This window comes from Oncorhynchus tshawytscha, linkage group LG06 (genome assembly GCF_018296145.1).
Source record: "Oncorhynchus tshawytscha isolate Ot180627B linkage group LG06, Otsh_v2.0, whole genome shotgun sequence".
NCBI lineage: Eukaryota > Metazoa > Chordata > Actinopteri > Salmoniformes > Salmonidae > Oncorhynchus > Oncorhynchus tshawytscha.
The window spans coordinates 15,632,177-15,651,944 of record NC_056434.1 but is presented as its reverse complement, the minus strand read 5'-3'; the positions used below and the strand labels follow the sequence as shown (position 1 = coordinate 15,651,944).

Here is a 19,768-nt window from a genome sequence, read left to right as displayed (position 1 = left end):
CTCCCTGCCATTCTACAACCTGAGTATCGGGCGACTAAGACTAGTTTAATTACATGGTTGTAGCTGTGTTAATGCTGGTCAGGCTAAGAGGTTGTTTTAAGAGAAGGATTCAAACTGAAACTGGAAAGCACAGATTAAAGGGATGGGCTGAAGAACTCACTCACTCCCACAACTAGACAATGTTACTTATGTACTCGTAATGAAATAAATCTATTTTCAGTTAATAAGTAACTTGCAGGTAAATAATTGACAGGTTCCATTATGGATCTGTCACTGTTGGAGGTACTTTTTGTAATGTCAACATGCTATGCAGCTGATGTGTGAACAGAAGCCTCAAATTACTAGCATCAGTGACAAAGAGTTACAATAAAATGCCATAATGTACAAAAAGAAATACAAAAAAGTATCAGTGAACTAAGAGTATCACAATTTGATAAAATAGAATTTATATGTTTAATCTCCAATTAATTCATCTCCAATAAGCTACAGGCTATATACAGTTGAAGTCGGAAGTTTACATACACTTAGGTTGGAGTCATTAAAACTCGTTTTTCAACCACTCCACAAATTTCTTGATAACAAACTATAGTTTTGGCAAGTCGGTTAGGACATATACTTTGTGCATGACACAGAATTTTTCTAACAATTGTTTACAGATTATTTCACATATAATTCACTGTATCACAATTCCTGTGGGTCAGAAGTTTACATACACAGTTGACTGTGCCTTTAAACAGCTTGGAAAATTACTGAAAATGATGGCATGGCTTTAGAAGCTTCTGATAGGCTAATTGACATCATTTGAGTCAATTGGAGGTGTACCTATGGATGCATTTCAAGGTCTACCTTCAAACCCAGTGCCTCTCTGCTTGACATCATGGGAAAATCAAAAGATATCAGCCAAGACGTCAGAAAAAGAATTGTACACCTCCACAAGTCTGGTTCATCCTTGGGAGCAATTTCCAAACGCCTTAAGGTCCACGTTCATCTGTACAAACAATAGTACGCAGGTATAAACACCATGGGACCACGCAGCCTTCATACCACTCAGGAAGGAGACGAGTTCTGTCTCCTAGAGATGAACGTACTTTGGTGCGAAAAGTGAAGTGCTGTTTGAATTAGAGGTCGACCGATTATGATTTTTCAATGCCGATACCGATTATTGGAGGACCAAAAAACCCGATACCGATTAATCAGATGATTTTTGTAATTCTTTTTTATTTGTAATAATGACAATTACAACAATACTGAATGAACACTTATTTTAACTTAATATACATCAATAAAATCAATTTAGCCTTATGTAAATAATGAAAGATTTTCAATTTTGTTTGGTTCAATTTGGTAATGCAAAAACAGTGTTGGAGAAGAAAGTAAAAGTGCAATATGTGCTATGTAAGAAAGCTAACGTTTCAGTTCCTTGCTCAGAACATGAGAACATATGAAAGCTGGTGTTTCTTTTTAACATGAGTCTTCAATATTCCCAGGTAAGAAATTTTAGGTTGTAGTTATAGGACTATTTCCCCCTATACCATTTGTATTTCATCAACCTTTTGACTATTGGATGTTCTTATAGGCACTTTAGTATTGCCAGTGTAACAGTATAGCTTCAGTCCCTCTCCTCGCTCCTCCCTGGGCTCGAACCAGCAACACAACGACAACAGCCACCATCAAAGCAGCGTTACCCATGCAGAGCAAGGGGAACAACTACTAGAAGGCTCAGAGCGAGTGACGTTTGAAACGCTATTAGCGAGCGCTAACTAGCTAGCCATTTCACTTCAGTTACACCAGCCTCATCTCGGGAGTTGATAGGCTTGAAGTCATAAGCAGCTCTTAGCAATGCCTGATGCACAGCTGTTTATGGCTTCAAGCCTACCGACTCCCGAGATTAGGCTGGCAATTCAAAGTGCCTATAAGAACATCCAATAGTCAAATGTATATGAAGTGCAAATGGTATAGAGAGAAATAGTCGAAGCGTCATAATGCCTATAATAACTACAATATAAAACTTAACTGGGAATATTGAACCACCAGCTTTCATATCTTCTGAGCAGACTTTAAAAAATGTTTACATGGCACATATTGCACTTTTACTTTCTTCTCCAACACGGTGTTTTTGCATTATGTAAACCAAATTGAACATGTTTCATTATTTATTTGAGAGTAAATTAAGTTCAAAATAAGTGGTCATTGTTCAATCAGTATTGTTGTAATTGTCACTATTACAAATATATTTATATAATTTTAAAAAATTGGCAGATTAAATCGGTATCGACTTTTTTTTTTGGTCCTCCAATAATCGGAATCGGTGTTGAAAAATCATTATCGGTCGACCTCTACCCTGGAGAGGAAATTGAGATTAATAATTTTATAGCCAAAATATCTTAGGACATACTATAGACCTATTTGAACACAGAAGGCTAAATACAAAAACCTCACTCCCTGCTTATACTGTTTGTATGATGAATCTTCACAGAATTGTTTTTTCCATAAAGAAGATCTGCTAATTTCTCCCAAGAGACCAAGAGGGACGTTGACAAACCAAGAGGCAGCAGCCTTCTGTCTGTCTGGGAGAAATGTAGCCCTGACCTCATCATCATGTTGTTTTTTACTGAGACGTCTCCAAAAAAACAGAAAAAAAAGGGCTGAAATAGCAGAAGCAAAAAGTGCTTTGTGCGAGGCAGGTTACTCGTCTCCCAGTCTTCAGAGAGTATCTCCTGTCACAGCCAATCCTATTCATCGGTCAGATCATGACACAGGCCTATAGGCTATGGTGGTTAACTCACTTCCTGTTTTATGTAACAAAAAGGTGAGCGAACACTGTCCTGGGGTCATTTCATCTTGTTCTTTAACTACTAAAGTAAGTTGGGCTGATTTCTATAAAATAATTAACACTCTGTGGCACTCTAGTTAGGCTAATGTGTGTTACCAGCGTTAAAACATTTGCACAATATACAGAACGGAGCTATCAGGTACTTTATTATTTGAAATATTTGAGATATAAAATAAACATCTGAATTCCTCTATGTGTTCCGATCTCCAGGGTTGGCATTCCATTCTGAACGGTTTGGAATTAAGATCAGCCATTCTATTCTGAGTTTCTAGACTGAACTGCCACTACAGACATTGTGATGATATGATTTTTCATTCAAGTTAAATTCAGTTGAAATATTGCTGATGCAATGCTACAGTAGCCTACTGTTATCTTTGTTGAGGATTTTGGCATGCTCATTCAAATCCCCCAGAGAGCACAAGGATATTCTGTAAGTGCCACAATGATTTAGCCAAGCTGAGAGCACTGTTTCAGTATGCAGCCGAACACTGAATGATTCAGGCAGCACAAAATATATTATTGCCTTTTGGCAGGAAAGGGCAATCCAATCCTTGAATACAAAGCCCATATATGTAACAATTACTATGACAGAGTATCTCTAGACTGAGAAGACAGAGGCAAATGTCTCAGACTGTCACCCGGGCTAGAGAAAAACAAGGGTCTGGGGCCTGGGCATTACGTTACTTTCTCAACCTCTTTGTCTGGTAGTGGTTTAGAACTTCTTTAGAAAAGATGTAGCCATTTGTACTGATTCGCATGAACACATTCTGAGTGGAATGACTCAATTCAAAAGGAGTAATTAAAAGTAACTTATTTCTGTCTCTCAGTACATTGTCAAAAACACAAAACCAACGATTAAAAACAGGGATTGTATTTGGCCGGGGCTCAAAATAGGCCTAATCTTTGAGTTAGACAGGACAGCACATGAAGAGCACAGTTACAATCATACTATGAAATGCAACCTTCAAGACCTAATAGCATGTTTCATCTGGGATGCAAGATGTAACTACAAAAAGGTCCACATTTTTTCCTTAATTTCATTGCTATTTCAAATGTTAAAATATAACTTCCCGTAGGCAGTGGAAATGAACAGACTCCTTTATGCGATATTGGCTTTACCACGTGGGCCGGTCCTCAATCAACACAAAATTTCCCATAATGATGAAGCAAAAACACGCAAATATTATAAGTATCATGTAAATATCACATTTACACAACTATTCAGACCCTTTACTCAGTACTTTGTTGAAGCACCTTTGGCAGCGATAACAGACTAGACTATTCGTGGGTATGATGCTAAAAGCTGGGCACATCTGTCTTTGAGGAGTTTCTCCCATTCTTCTCTGCAGATCCTCTCAAGCTGTGTCAGATTGGCTGGGGAGCATCACAGCACAGATGTTCAGGTCTCTCCAGACATATTAGATCGGGTTCAAGTCCGGGCTCTGGCTGGGCCACTCAGGGACATTTAGAGCCCTATCCCGAAGCCACTCCTGCGTTGTCTTGGCTGTGTACTTAAGGTCGTTGTCCTGTTGGAAGGTGAACCTTCACACCAGTCTGAGGTCCTAAGCGCTCTGGAGCAGGTTTTCATCAAAGATCTCTGTACTTTACTCTGTTCATCTTTCTCTCGGTCCTGACTAGTCTCCCAGTCCCTGCCGCTAAATAATATCCCCACAGCATGATACTGCCACCACCATGCTTCACCATAGGGATGGTGCCAGATTTCTCCAGACGTGACGCTTAGCATTCAAGCCACAGTGTTCAATCTTGGTTTCATCAGAACAGAGAATGTTTATCATGGTCTGAGAGTTAGTTGCCTTTAGGCAAATTCCAAGCAGGCTGTCGTGTGCCTTTTACCGAGGAGTGGCTTCCGTCTGGCCACTCCCCCATAAAGGCCTGATTGGTGGAGTGCTAACAAGATAGTTGTCCTTTTGGAAGGTTCTCCCATCTTCACAGAGGAACTCTGGAGCTCTGTCAGAGTGACCATCGGGTTCTTGGTCACCTCTCTGACCAAGGCCCTTCTCCCCTGATTGCTCAGTTTGGCTGGGCGGCTAGCTCTAGAAAAAGTCTGTTTGGAACCACCTCTTCCATTTAAGAATGATGGTTGCCAATGTGTTCTTGGGGACCTTCAATGCTGCAGAAATGTTTTGGTACTTTTCTCCAGATCTGTGCCTTAACACAATCCTGTCTCAGAGGTCAATGGAGAATTCCTTTGACCTCATGGCATGGTTTTTGCGCTGAAATACACTAAACTGTGGGACCTTATACAGACAGGTGTGTGCCTTTCCAAATCATGTCCAATCAATTTAACTTACCACATATGGACTCCAATCAAGTTGTAGAAACATCTCAATGATGATCAATGGAAAGAGGATGTACCTGAGCTCAACTTAAAGTCTCATTGCAAAGGGTCTGAATACTTATTTACATGTTTTTTTTTTTATTCCTAAAAAACCTGTTTTCACTTTTTCATTATGGGGTATTGTGTAGATTGAGGAGGAAAATGTGTTATTTCATCCATTTTAGAATAAGGCTGTAACTTAAAATGTGGAAAAGGTCAAGGTGTCTGAATACTTCCCGAATGCACTGTAAATGTCTGGGGGCTGGACTAGGGCTGGCTTGGTGCAAAGAAACACCAGCAGGTCAAAATGTCTTATTTTTTCCAGGCTGTCAATCAAATTAACCACACATAAGAACCAGCAAAGCTGAACCATCTAACCGACAGACCCTCTGCACAGCATTGTTCCCTCAATTTGCCCCTCCCCCCTCTTCTTTGGCAGCAATCAGAAGCATGCTGACCATGTACCCCACAAGACATGTCACCAGAGGTCTCTTCATAGTCCCCAAGTCCAGAACAGACTACAAGGGGTGCACAGTACTACATAGAACTCTATTCCACATCAGGTAACAGATGCAAGGCAGTAGATTCAGAATTTTAAAAAGACAAAAATACACCTTTCGGAACAGCAGGGATTGGGAAGCAACACACACATGGGCACAGATGATAACATATGCACTACACACACAGATTTTGTGTTGTAGATACACTACCGGTCAAAAGTTTTAGAAGACCTACTCATTCAAGGGTTTTTCTTTGTTTTTAATATTTTCTACATTGTAGAATTATAGTGAAGACATCAAAAACTACAAAACAACACATATAGAATCATGTAGTAACCAAAATAGTATTCTTCAAATAGCCACCCTTTGCCTTGATGACAGCATTGCACACTTTTGGCACTCTCGCAACCAGCTTCACCTTGAATGCTTTTCCAACAGTCTTGAAGGAGTTGGCTGCTTTTCCTTCACTCTGCAGTCCGACTCATCCCAAACCATCTCAATTTGGTTGAGGTCGGGGGATTGTGTAGGCCAGGTCATCTGATGCAGCACTACATCACTCCACTTATTGGTAAAATAGCCCTTACACAGCCCAGAGGTGTGTTGGGACATTGTCTTGTTGAAAAACCAAATGATCATCCCACTAAGCGCAATTCAGATGGGATGGCGTATCGCTGCAGAATGCGGTGGTAGCCATGCAGGTTAAGTGTGCCTTGAATTCTAAATAAATCACAGATAGGGTGTGGGGGTACTTTGCTGGTGACCTTAACACCTCCATGCTTTACAGTGGAAAATACACATGCGGAGATAATCCGTTCACCCACACCGCGGTTGGAACCAAATATCTCCAATTTGGACTCCAGAACAAAGGACAAATTTCCACCGGTTTAAATCAAATCAAATTTTATGTCACATACACATGGTTAGCAGATGTTAATGCGAGTGTAGCGAAATGCTTGTGCTTCTAGTTCCGACAATGCAGTAATAACCAACAAGTAATCTAACTAACAATTCCAAACCTACTGTCTTATACACAGTGTAAGGGGATAAAGAATATGTACATAAGGATATATGAATGAGTGATGGTACAGAGCAGCATAGGCAAGATACAGTAGCTGATATCGAGTACAGTATATACATATGAGATGAGTATGTAAACAAAGTGGCATAGTTAAAGTGGCTAGTGATACATGTATTACATAAGGATGCAGTCGATGATATAGAGTACAGTATATACGTATGCATATGAGATGAATAATGTAGGGTAAGTAACATTATATAAGGTAGCATTGTTTATATATTTACATCATTTCCCATCAATTCCCATTATTAAAGTGGCTGGAGTTGAGTCATTGTCAGTGTGTTGGCAGCAGCCACTCAATGTTAGTGGTGGCTGTTTAACAGTCTGATGGCCTTGAGATAGAAGCTGTTTTTCAGTCTCTCGGTCCCAGCTTTGATGCACCTGTACTGACCTCGCCTTCTAGCGGGGTGAACAGGCAGTGGCTCGGGTGGTTGATGTCCTTGATGATCTTTATGGCCTTCCTGTAACATCGGGTGGTGTAGGTGTCCTGGAGGGCAGGTAGTTTGCCCCCGGTGATGCGTTGTGCAGACCTCACTACCCTCTGGAGAGCCTTACGGTTGTGGGCGGAGCAGTTGCCGTACCAGGCGGTGATACAGCCCGCCAGGATGCTCTCGATTGTGCATCTGTAGAAGTTTGTGAGTGCTTTTGGTGACAAGCCAAATTTCTTCAGCCTCCTGAGGTTGAAGAGGCGCTGCTGCGCCTTCTTCACGATGCTGTCTGTGTGAGTGGACCAATTCAGTTTGTCTGTGATGTGTATGCCGAGGAACTTAAAACTTGCTACCCTCTCCACTACTGTTCCATCGATGTGGATAGGGGGGTATTCCCTCTGCTGTTTCCTGAAGTCCACAATCATCTCCTTAGTTTTGTTGACGTTGAGTGTGAGGTTATTTTCCTGACACCACACTCCGAGGGCCCTCACCTCCTCCCTGTAGGGTTTAACATCCATTGCTTGTGTTTCTTGGCCCAAGCAAGTCTCTTCTTATTGGTGTCCTTTAGTAGTGGTTTCTTTGCAGCAATTTGACTACAAAGTCCTGATTCACACAGTCTCCTCTGAACAGGTGATGTTGAGATGTCTGTTACTTGAACTCTGAAGAATTTATTTGGGCTGCAATTTCTGAGGCTGGTAACACTAATGAACTTATCCTTCGCAGCAGAGGTAACTTGGTCTTCCAATCCTGTGGCTGTCCTCATGAGCCAGTTTCATCACAGCGCTTGTTTTTTTCGACTGCACTGGAAGAAACTTTCAAAGTTCTTGAAATTTCCCCATTGACTGACATTCATGTCTTAAAGTAATGGACTGTCGATTCTCTTTGCTTATTTGAACTGTTCTTGCCATAATATGGACTTGGTCTTGTAACATATAGGTCCATCTTATACCCCCTACCATGTCACAACACAACTGATTGTTATAGATACAGTCTGACACAATCAAAAGGGGGAGTGTGGACTAAGACGGAAGAAAAACACTTTATAGATATGAAAAAGTGGGAGCGGGGGTAGACAGAAATACAGTTACAGTGCTTTACTTTTTACATATTGTGTTGCATTACCAAGTGGGATTAAAACTGATTGCATTGTACATTTTGTTAACAATCTACACAAAATGCTCTAATGTCAAAGTGGAAGAAAAATTTGAATATGACTGTTACTATTAGAAATATATATTGCTTAGATAAGTATTCAACACCCTGAATCAATACATGTTAGAACAACCTTTGGGATCGATACCAGATGTGAGTCTTTCTGGGTAAATCTTAAAGATTATTGCACAATAGAGGACGGCCAATTAATTAGGGCCGATTTCAAGTTGTCATAACAATCGGTAATCTGCCGTTTTGGATGCCGATTACATTGCAATCCAAGAGGAGACCACCTGTTACGCAAGTGCAGCAAGGAGCCAAGGTAAGTTGCTCGTTAGCATTAAACGTATCTTATAAAATCAACCTTAACATAATCACTAGTTAACTACACATGGTTTATGATAATACTAGTTTAACTAGCTTGTCCTGCTTTGCATATAATCAATGCGGTGCCTGTTAATTTAACATCGAATCAGAACCTACTTTGCCAAAGGGGTGATGAATTAACAAAAGCACATTCGCGGGAAAAAAAAGCACAATCGTTGCACAAATGTACCTAACCATAAACATCAATGCCTTTCTTAAAATCAATACACAGAAGTATATACACTGCTCAAAAAAATAAAGGGAACACTAAAATAACACATCCTAGATCTGAATGAATGAAATATTCTTATTAAATACTTTTTTCTTTACATAGTTGAATGTGCTGACAACAAAATCACACAAAAATGATCAATGGAAATCAAATGTATCAACCCATGGAGGTCTGGATATGGAGTCACACTCAAAATTAAAGTGGAAAACCACACTACAGGCTGATCCAACTTTGATGTAATGTCCTTAAAACAAGTCAAAATGAGGCTCAGTAGTGTGTGTGGCCTCCACGTGCCTGTATGACCTCCCTACAACGCCTGGGCATGCTCCTGATGAGGTGGCGGATGGTCTCCTGAGGGATCTCCTCCCAGACCTGGACTAAAGCATCCGCCAACTCCTGGACAGTCTGTGGTGCAACATGGCGTTGGTGGATGGAGCGAGACATGATGTCCCAGATGTGCTCAATTGGATTCAGGTCTGGGGAACGGGCGGGCCAGTCCATAGCATCAATGCCTTCCTCTTGCAGGAACTGCTGACACACTCCAGCCACATGAGGTCTAGCATTGGACTTGCATTAGGAGGAACCCAGGCCCAACCGCACCAGCAACTGGTCTCACAAGGGGTCTGAGGATCTTATCTCGGTACCTAATGGCAGTCAGGCTACCCTCTGGCGAGCACATGGAGGGCTGTGCGGCCCCCCAAAGAAATGCCACCCCACACCATGACTGACCCACCGCCAAACCGGTCATGCTGGAGGATGTTGCAGGCAACAGAACGTTCTCCACGGCGTCTCCAGACTGTCACATGTGCTCAGTGTGAACCTGCTTTCATCTGTGAAGAGCACAGGGCGCTAGTGGCGAATTTGACAATCTTGGTGTTCTCTGGCAAATGCCAAATGTCCTGCACGGTGTTGGGCTGTAAGCACAACCCCCAGCTGTGGACGTCGGGCCCTCATACCACCCTCATGGAGTCGGTTTCTGACCATTTGAGCAGACACATGCACATTTGTGGCCTGCTGGAGGTCATTTTGCAGGGCTCTGTCAGTGCTCCTCCTTGCACAAAGGCGGAGGTAGCGGTCCTGCTGCTGTGTTGTTGCCCTCCTACGGCCTCCTCCACGTCTCCTGATGTACTGGCCTGTTTCCTGGTAGCGCCTCCATGCTCTGGACACTATGCTGACAGACACAGCAAACCTTCTTGCCACAGCTCGCATTGATGTGCCATCCTGGATGAGCTGCACTACTTGAGCCACTTGTGTGGGTTGTAGACTCAGTTTCATGCTACCACTAGAGTGAAAGCACCGCCAGCATTCAAAAGTGACCAAAACATCTGCCAGGACGCATATGAACTGAGAAGTTATCACCTCCACTCCTTTATTGGGTTGTCTTGCTAATTGCCTATAATTTCCACCTGTTGTCTATTCCATTTGCACAACAGCATGTGAAATGTATTGTCAATCAGTGTTGCTTCCTAAGTGGACAGTTTGATTTCACAGAAGTGTGATTGACTTGGAGTTACATTGTGTTGTTTAAGTGTTCCCTTTTTTTTGAGCAGTGTATTTTTTTAAACCTGCATATTTAGTTAAGAAATTCATGTTAACAGGCAATATTAACTAGGGAAAGTGTGTCACTTCTCTTGCGTTCAGTGCAAGCAGAGTCCGGGTATATGCAGCAGTTTGGGGCGCTTGCCTCGCTGCGAACTGTGTGAAGAGCATTTCTTCCTAACAAAGACCATCATTAATTTGCCAGAATTTTACATAATTATGACTTAACATTGCACAACCTTCAATGTAACAGCAATATTTAGACTTAGGGTTGCCACCCGTTCGATAAAATACGGAACGGTTTCCGTATTTCACTGAAAGAATAAACCTTTTGTTTTCGAAATGCTAGTTTCCAGATTTGCCCATATAAATGACCAAAGGCTTGTATTTCTGTGTGTTTATTATATTTTAACTAAGCCCATGATTTGATAGGGCAGTCTGACTGAGCGGTGGTAGACAGCAGCATGCTCGTAAGCATTCATTCAAACAGCACTTTCCTGCGTTTGCCAGCAGCTTTTCGCATTGCTTGAAGCACAGTGCTGTTTATGACTTCAAGCCTATCAACTCCCAAGATTAGGCTGGCAATACAAAAGTGCCTGCAAGAACATCCAATCGTCAAAAGGTATATGAAATACAAATGGTCCTATAATTCCTACAACCCAAAACTTCTTAACTGGGAATATTGACGACTCATGTTAAAAGGAACCACCAGCTTTCAATAGTTCTCATGTTCTGAGCAAGGAACTTAAACGTTAGCTTTTTTACATGGCACATTTTGCACTTTTACTTTCTTCTCTAACACTGTTTTTGCATTATTTACACCAAAATGAACATGTTTCATTATTTATTTGAGACCAAATATTTATGTATTATATTAAGTTAACATAAGTGTTAATTCAGTATTGTTGTAATTGTCATTATTACAAATATATGAAAATTGAAATAAAATTTAAAATATTGGCCAATTAATAGGTATCGGCTTTTTGTTGGTTCTCCAATCATCTGTATCGGTGTTGTAAATCATAAAATCGGTCAACCTCTATTGTACAATATTTGCCCTTATTTTTTTCAAATTTCTTAATGCTCTGTCAAGTTGGTTGTTGATCATTGTTAGATAGCCATGTAAGTCTTGCAATAGACTAAGCTAATTTAGGTCCAAATTCTAACTAGGCAACCAATGTAAACTAATTCAGCAGGACGCACCTGTGGAACGGTAGTTAAGACACTAACAGCTTACAGACAGTAGGCAATTAAGGTCACAGTTATGAAAACTTAGGACACTAAAAGAGGCCTTTCTACTGACTCTGAAAAACACCAAAGATGCCCAGGGTCCCTGCTCATCTGCGTGAACGTGCCGTAGGCATGCTGCAAGGAGGCATGAGGACTGCAGATGTGGCCAGGGCAATAAATTGCAATGTCCGTACTGTGAGAAGCCCAAGACAGCGCTACAGGGAGACAGGACGGACAGCTGATCGTCCTCGCAGTGGCAGACCACATGTAACAGCTGCACAGGATCGGTACATTCAAACACCTGCGGGACAGGTACAGGATGGCAACAACAACTGCCCAAGTTACACCAGGAACGCACAATCCCTCCATCAGTGCTCAAACTGTCCGCAATAGGCTGAGAGAGGCTGGACTGTGGGCTTGTAGGCCTGTTGTAAGGCAGGTCCTAACCAGATATCACAGGCAACAACGTCGCCTATGGGTACAAATAGGACTGGCAAAAAGTGCTCTTCACCGACGAGTTGCAGTTTTGTCTCACCAGGGGTGAGGGTCGGATTTTCATTTATCGTCGAAGGAATGAGTGTTACACCTAGGCCTGTACTCTGGAGCGGGATCGATTTGGAGGTGAAGGGTTCGTCATGTTCTTGGGCATTGTGTCACAGCATCATCGGAGCATGTTGTCATTGCAGGCAATCTCAACGCTGTGCGTTACAGGGAAGACATCCTCCTCCCTCATGTGGTACCCTTCCTGCATGCTCATCCTGACATGACCCTCCAGCATGACAATGCCACCAGCCATACTGCTCGTTCTGTGCGTGATTTCCTGCAAGACAGGAATGTCAGTGTTCTGCCATGGCCAGCGAAGAGCCCGGATCTCAATCCAATTGAGCACGTCTGGGACCTATTCGATCGGAGGGTGAGGGCTAGAGCCATTCCCCCCAGAAATATCTGTCAACTTGCAGGTGCCTTGGTGGAAGAGTGGGGTAACATCTCACAGCACGAACTGACAAATCTGGTGCAGTCCGTGAGGAGATGCACTGCAGTACTTATTGCAGCTTTCTGTTAGTCGCATGTCTATGAAACTTGTTCAGTTTATGTCTCAGTTGTTGTATCTTATGTTCGTACAAATATTTACACATGTTAAAGTTAGCTGAAAATAAATGCAGTTGACAGTGAGGTTATTTCTTTTTTTGCTGAGTTTTATATTTGGCCTGTGAATTTGTCTCCCAGTGTGTCTGTTGGAAAGTAGATTGAACCAAGTTTTCCTCTAGGATTTTGCCTGTGCTTAGCTATATTTTGTTTATTTTTTATCTTAAAAAACAAAAGTCCCAGGCTCTTGCAAATGACAAGCATACCATTAACATGACGCAGCCACCGCAATGCTTGAAAATATGAAGAGTGGTACGCAGTGATGTGTTGGATTTACCCCAAACATAACACTTTGTATTCAGGACAAAAATGTAATTTCTTGGACACATTTTTTGCAATATTACTTTTGTGCAAACAAGATGCAGGTTTTGGAATATTTGTATTCTGTACAGGCTTCCTTTTCACTCTGTAATTTAGGTTAGTATTGTGAAGTAAGTACAATGTTGTTGATTCATACTCAGTTCAACTTTAATGGCTGTGATAGAACTATTTTAAAATCATCATTGCCCTCATGGTGAAATCCCTTAATGGTTCCCTTCCTTTCTGGCAAATGAGTTATGAAGGGCGCCTATATGTTTTTAATGACTGAGTGTATTGACACACCATCTAAAGTGTAATTAATAACCGCACCATGCTGAAAGGGATATTCAATGTCGTGTTTTTTATTTATTTTTTATTTTAATCTACCAATAGGTTCCCTTCTTCGCGAACAATTGGAAAACCTCCCTGGTATTTGTGCATCAATATGTGCTTAAAATTCACTGCTTGACAGAGGGACCTTACAGATGATTGTGTATGTATGGGGTACAGATATGTGGTAGTCATTCAAAAATCATGTTAAACACTACTATTGCACACAGAGTGAGTCCATGCAACTTATCTGACGTAATAAGCACGTTAACTTATTTAGGCCATAACAAAAAAGGGTTAAATACTTGACACAAGACATTTCAGCTTTTCATTTTTTATTGATTTGTAAAAATGTCTATAAACATAACTCCACTTTGACATTATGGGGTATTGTGTGTACATCAGTGACACAAACAGTCAATTTAATCCATTTTAAATGCAGGCTGCAACAACAAACTATGAAAAAGGCAAGGGGTGTGAACACTTTCTGAAGGCACTGTAAATGACCGACTTCCAAAACTCACTTCAGCCGTTACCATGAACAAACATTCAAAAGGACTGAACTTTACACACCCAGTCTCCTTATGGTGGTACAAGTTCAACAAGTCGCAGCCTAAGTCTAGCGTTTGGACAATCACACACACAGCAGCATTGTCCCCAATAACCTACGCCAGCCCAAGCTGAACCAGATATGTGACCGACCACCTTGATTCGATCTTACGAAGCAACATTTTAAGTTGTGTTTTTTACATTGGATAAAAGCAGAGACACAGAGCTACAAAATGGTATATGCATTTGAAGAACAATGGGAAAGAATTCTGCTTTGAAAGTTGATCAACTTGTAACCTCACTTTTGAGAAAATGGCCTTTGAATTTTTTGGTAGCTACTGGAGAGCTCTTCGTCTACACCAATTCAGCATTGTTCACACCCTCTTAAGTTTTAGCCCCACCCATCTCTTTTAGGGTTGATCTGAGAGTTCTGTCCTAACAACAACAAGTCAAGCATCCAAGCTAACATGCTAATGTTGGCTAGCTTACTAACTACTTCCAGTCAAATGAGAGAACAGCTCAGACCATTTTACTCACCCTAGCAGAGCTGGTTAAGCTGTTAAGTTATCCAGAGTGTTGGTGACTGCAACTGTGCTGCTGGCAACAATTTACGCTTTTTTTTGCCAACGTTTACTGACAGACATTGGCCATATTCAACGGGTGTTGAGCTTTCGGGAATTCATCAGTTATTCTGTGCTCTGGCACACAGACGAGAGTGCTCTGAAATCGGAGTAGATAGCCAGAGCAAATTTACCAGCCAGAGCAAATTTACCAGCTAAGTCTATCAACAGTTGTCGCAGTGACATTCTATTGAAATTGATACTTGAAGATGTGTTGCTAGCTAGCTAAACAATTAACCATAATCCCAACTCATGACGTTACTACCCTGCATGAATCTGCAGGTAGCTAACAAACCAGGTTTAACGTTAGCTAGCAAACATTAGGCTATAACTAGCAAAGCAAATGGCTCCGACATACAAATAATATGATACACGTAACGTTAGCTAGCTAGCTAACAGTACCCTTTAATTTGAAATGAAAATTATTACCTACACATACTGACCAGCTCAAATAGACAGAAGCATGCAATTTGGAAGACCAATCCGAACTCAACTTTCAGCATGTCCAGCCCAAAAATGATCTCAGCTATTCATGGCTAGCGGGAAGGTTTCTTCCTTTTTCTGTGGCTAAACCAACTAGGCTCGTAATGTAACAATTGTATTCATTTTTATAGATGGCATACAGGTCTGTTATTAAGACACATTAAAGTTCACACCTTCCAGAAGGTATTTCTGACCAAAAAACGCATTTTGATATAATAAAAGTGTCTCTTCTGTGAAGTAGTGACCCGGGACGTACACCTAGTTTCCTGAAACTAGTCACAAATGGCTGACAACATTGAATGTGACTGACAACTTACCTAACGCCTGCATTTAAGGACCACACTCTCCTAGCAAGCAATCCAGGGTATTCTGGGTAGCACTTTCTCACCTCTGGACTGTAGGGTTGATTGAGTCTGTCTGGACGGTGATAACTAACTCTGAATAGCCCAACACTAAAAGTGTGGCGGAGGAAACAACATGTACATCCTGCCGAAGAAGACACTTCCACTCTGGTGAATCCAAGCTGAAGTAAATGGGCTGCATTATTTATGCTCTGCAGTGTGGGCTGGGCTCTCAGGCCTTCTGGCTTCTACAAGCCCAGAGCTGGGAGTCAGAGAGACTTCACCATTCCATCACATGGAACGACAAGACAATTATAGCACAAAACTATTCATTGACATTTGTAGTCGATTCCTGTAATGGTACACAAAGTCACCAACTTGCATGAATTGATGGGAATCAAGTAATGTTGGTGAGCATGGGCAAACTATTAGAACGAGAACATGCTAAATGTAGCAGCAGAGTCTTAAAGCCTACCCAAAAAGCATGGAAATCAAATCCCCATTTGATTTGTTACTTATTTTTCAAGTAGCCCAATGCGATGGAAAACTCATATGCTTCCATTAACTCTAATGCTACACAGGGGTGACACACAAATCAGGATGTTGACATTTGGGAATATAATTTCCTGCTATTCACTGAAGCATGAGTGCAAAAGATCCTAAACTACAAGCAAGAGGCTTGTAGTGATGTGTTAGTGATACAAGCTAGCATTGGAGTGGTTAAAGCTTACTACAAACTGTGTCTACTAGTCAGAGCTAATAATGCAACACTATGACAAATGCTAACAGGCTGACCGCACGCATCGCATGTGCGAGCATTGCAAAATAAAATGTAGAAATCGGTGTTATTCAATTATTGCACCCACACTGCTCGCACTGCCAACGAGCATCTGCGTTGCCAAGGGCTAAAATAGAAATCAGTTCTATTTCTGACGCAGATCGCGCTGCAAGTCCTGCCTCTCCTATCTCATTGGTTTATAGAAGCAGGTACCCAAGTGCCATCTCCTCATTGGTTATACCCACGTGGGTGACTGAAAGAAATGAGGGCGGTAATGTACCTAATCAATGAAACTTGCCAATCGCAAAAGAAAAAGTCAAAAGAAAAAGCCTGGAAGGAAGAGGGATGGCTAGAAACGATTCAGTTGACCGTTTTGTGTATGGATTAATTGGTGGAGTAGAGGACCTTGTGCATTTCGGGAAAAATAACAACTCAATGTTTATATCCCAGGACAAATTAGCTAGCAACAGAAAGCTAGCTAAATAGGACAAATTTGCTATGCTTTTTGACCTGTACCAAAATTAATATAATTGGTTCAGGGTTTGTTTTGATATTTTAACCTGCGTGCCGTGATCACTTTTGGTGTGGGGGGACAAAATAAATGTATGCACAATGGCGCTCGCGCGCAGCCATTTTGGGTTCCGTGTAAGGTTGCATGTTCGTAACTAAACTAAAACAAACAGCAAGAAGACTCCCTTTGGAGAAATAAATAAATAACACTTGGAAGCTCGAGAAAAAAAAGCACTCCCTTTCTGTGTTGCTTGGTGCATTCACCTGACGATGACCCTGATGATTTTGGGTTAGACCAGAGGACCCTGAGGTCCTGAGTGGTCTCGAAAGGCAAAACCTTTACAATGATGTGTTGACCCTGAAGCAGTCAGTACACAGTGGAGTTCTTCCCAGTGAGAACCCTCCAGAAGTCCAGCACAGTGGCATCTTTGAACCGAACAGACGTCATTAAAAACACAGTGCATCTTAGGGATGCAAGCCAAGATAAACCTCTCTAAAAACAAGTTGTCTTAAAGGGATGAGGAAGATACAGCATCCAAGCAAGATAAACACTGCGCAATGGTAAAACCTAGACTAATGTAATCTAAAAAGTATCTTCCCCTGCTCAATATGTTAAGTCTAGTTAACAAACATCACACCATTTTGCAATGTCCTTAGAAACTGAGGCAAAAGCTGTTATTCTCCTTAGATAGGGATCAACATCTGTATCCTCCACTCTTCGTTGGGATTGCTGCCATGGGATAAAAGAGTGATCTGCAGTGTGGCTGGTAAGGCTAGTATGTACAAGACGATGACCTCAGCATAACTAGCTAGATGTGTATGCTAATAGCCTAATATTTACATATCGTTAATATGATTCATTTAGCTATACCATGGTGTTAAGTCAATTTTGTTTTGTGATCTTACACTAACACACAATGCAGGGGCCCACTGCTAACCATCTCTAGTAGATCCAAAATCTTTGTTGTTATCCCTTACTTGCTTCCATCTCCCTCATCTTTCCATTTTCTGTCTGCTGAAAACAGGGTTCCATGTGGCATCATATTTGATTATGTACTTGGTCACAGAGGTGTAGCACCCATAGGGGGCAAGAGCCCCCTCAGATTTGTCCCGTTTAAAAAAAAAAAAAAATTCTGGAACACTACAAGCCACCTAGCAATTTTATGAAGTTGCCTTTACCTAGCCCAGATAGGTTCCCAACCTTCCAACCTCAACCTAGCTACCAAGAAGCAATTTCAAGCTATCAATCAAGTTAAAGTAGCTAACTTGTCTAACTATCTTAGTTGGCATGCCTTCTGGCAAATTTAGTAGACTTTAGAAAAGCAAGCAATAATATAATTTTAAAAATACTGAATAAGGATGAGTTTATAAATTCATTCTGGAGTGCCATTGTGTGCTCAGAGTGCACTCTGGGCATTCGTAAATTCGGAGTGTTGTTGGATTGTCCGTTCGTAAATTTAGAGTGTTACGCTCTCAGAGCGCACACTGGACGATCTGGCCGAGAAGTAGGTTTGATCTGAGTGTTCTGATCTCACAATGACAGTCAAGCACCCAAGCCAAATGGCTAAAGTTGGCTAGCTTGCTAGCTATTTCCAGAAACAAATGAGAGAACACCTCACTCTGACCATTTTACTTTCCCTAGCAGAGCAGGTTAGGCTGTTTTGTTATCTGGAGCGTTAGTAACTAACTGTGCTGGTGGCAACAACTTAATAGTAAAACAATTTAAGAACGCACCCTAAGGCTCACATTCCTTTTAATATCTGACCCAGATTTTAGCAGACACACAGAGAAGAATTTTTAGTTTCTTTAAAAAAAAGAAACACCTGTCAAGAGGATACAGACCCCTCGTGAAATGCTTTGACTTGCAGGAAAATATACCTTTTGACATAAAATAAACACAATCATAATGCTTAATTCTATTTTTACAGTTAGTGCACATTAATCAACGTTTCAGTAAAAGTGCTAGTCATTTTCAACCGCAGTCCCTGGGCAGGTTATTAAAAACAATTACAATACAGACTATCAATGAGCAGTGAGTACACACAGAGCAACATAGGACAAGCAAGACATAGCATGCAGACAAAGCAACAAAGCAACAAGACTAATAAATCTATAAAAGCAACAAAGTGTTTCCACACCTCATGGATTATGGCTGTAAATTGCAGGAAAAAGCCATTTCAGGTGTTGGGAGAATTTTGCATTTTTCCAAACTTTCGGACAGGAGGCCTAGCCCCCCTTCAGACATACCCTGACCCTCAACCCAACCATCCTCACACTTTGTGCCCCCTCAGATTTTGGGAATGCATGACGCCCCTGCTTTGTCGAGGAAATGTGGAATTCATTCACGAGACTAGTGTGATATTTCAAAGTCAATTACCAATTCCCCGATTTGTGCGTTGATTTACAATCAGTTAGAACCATTGGTTGACGACGTATACTTAAAGGTTGAGTAGTACAGTACAATATGCGCCTAGACAATGTCACCTGTGCTAATCGAGCTATAGCTCGAGCCAAGTCAGGACAGAAGAAACCGCGGGCAGGCGCTAATTCATAATTCGACAGACATAAAATGGGCCACATTACCTCTCTCTATCTCTGCAACCACGTAGTCCACAAGTCCAGTCCGACTATGTTCACCGACAATGACAAGCAGAGAATACTTGTCGTTGCTGAAGCCAGGATGCAAAGTTCGGTTCACATTTTCCATTGCTTCCACCTCTTCAGTTTGTTGTGTCGCCATGTTGAAAAGTTTGGCAAATAATGCCATACAGAGACGCCCCTACTTTATGTATAGGGCGGAAACTCTGTAGATTGACACTTTCCAGACCAATCGGATCCCTGTGGTCAGGGATAAAGGTACCGTAACTACAGTAAATAAACTCATATTCAAGTATATTCTCTAAACATAAATCGGAAATAAAGTCTCAAATAGTTTGCCAAAAATCTCATATTAAGGCCTATTACGATTATTATGGTAACCTAATTATTATAGGATAATACGCTGTTATACGATAA

At 41.4% G+C, this 19,768-nt stretch overlaps 1 protein-coding gene across 1 annotated transcript in view; it reads right to left on the bottom strand.

Annotated features, from left to right (window-relative positions):
- The window catches only part of LOC112252106 (microtubule-associated protein 1B), a 48,891-nt gene extending 29,380 nt beyond the window's left edge, over window positions 1–19,511 (bottom strand). The window contains exon 1 of the mRNA XM_024423057.2: window positions 19,337–19,511. Coding sequence (XP_024278825.1) covers window positions 19,337–19,493 — 157 coding nt within the window. The 5' untranslated portion in view covers window positions 19,494–19,511. The remainder of the gene's footprint in view (window positions 1–19,336) is intronic.
- Window positions 19,512–19,768: the final 257 nt, after the last annotated feature.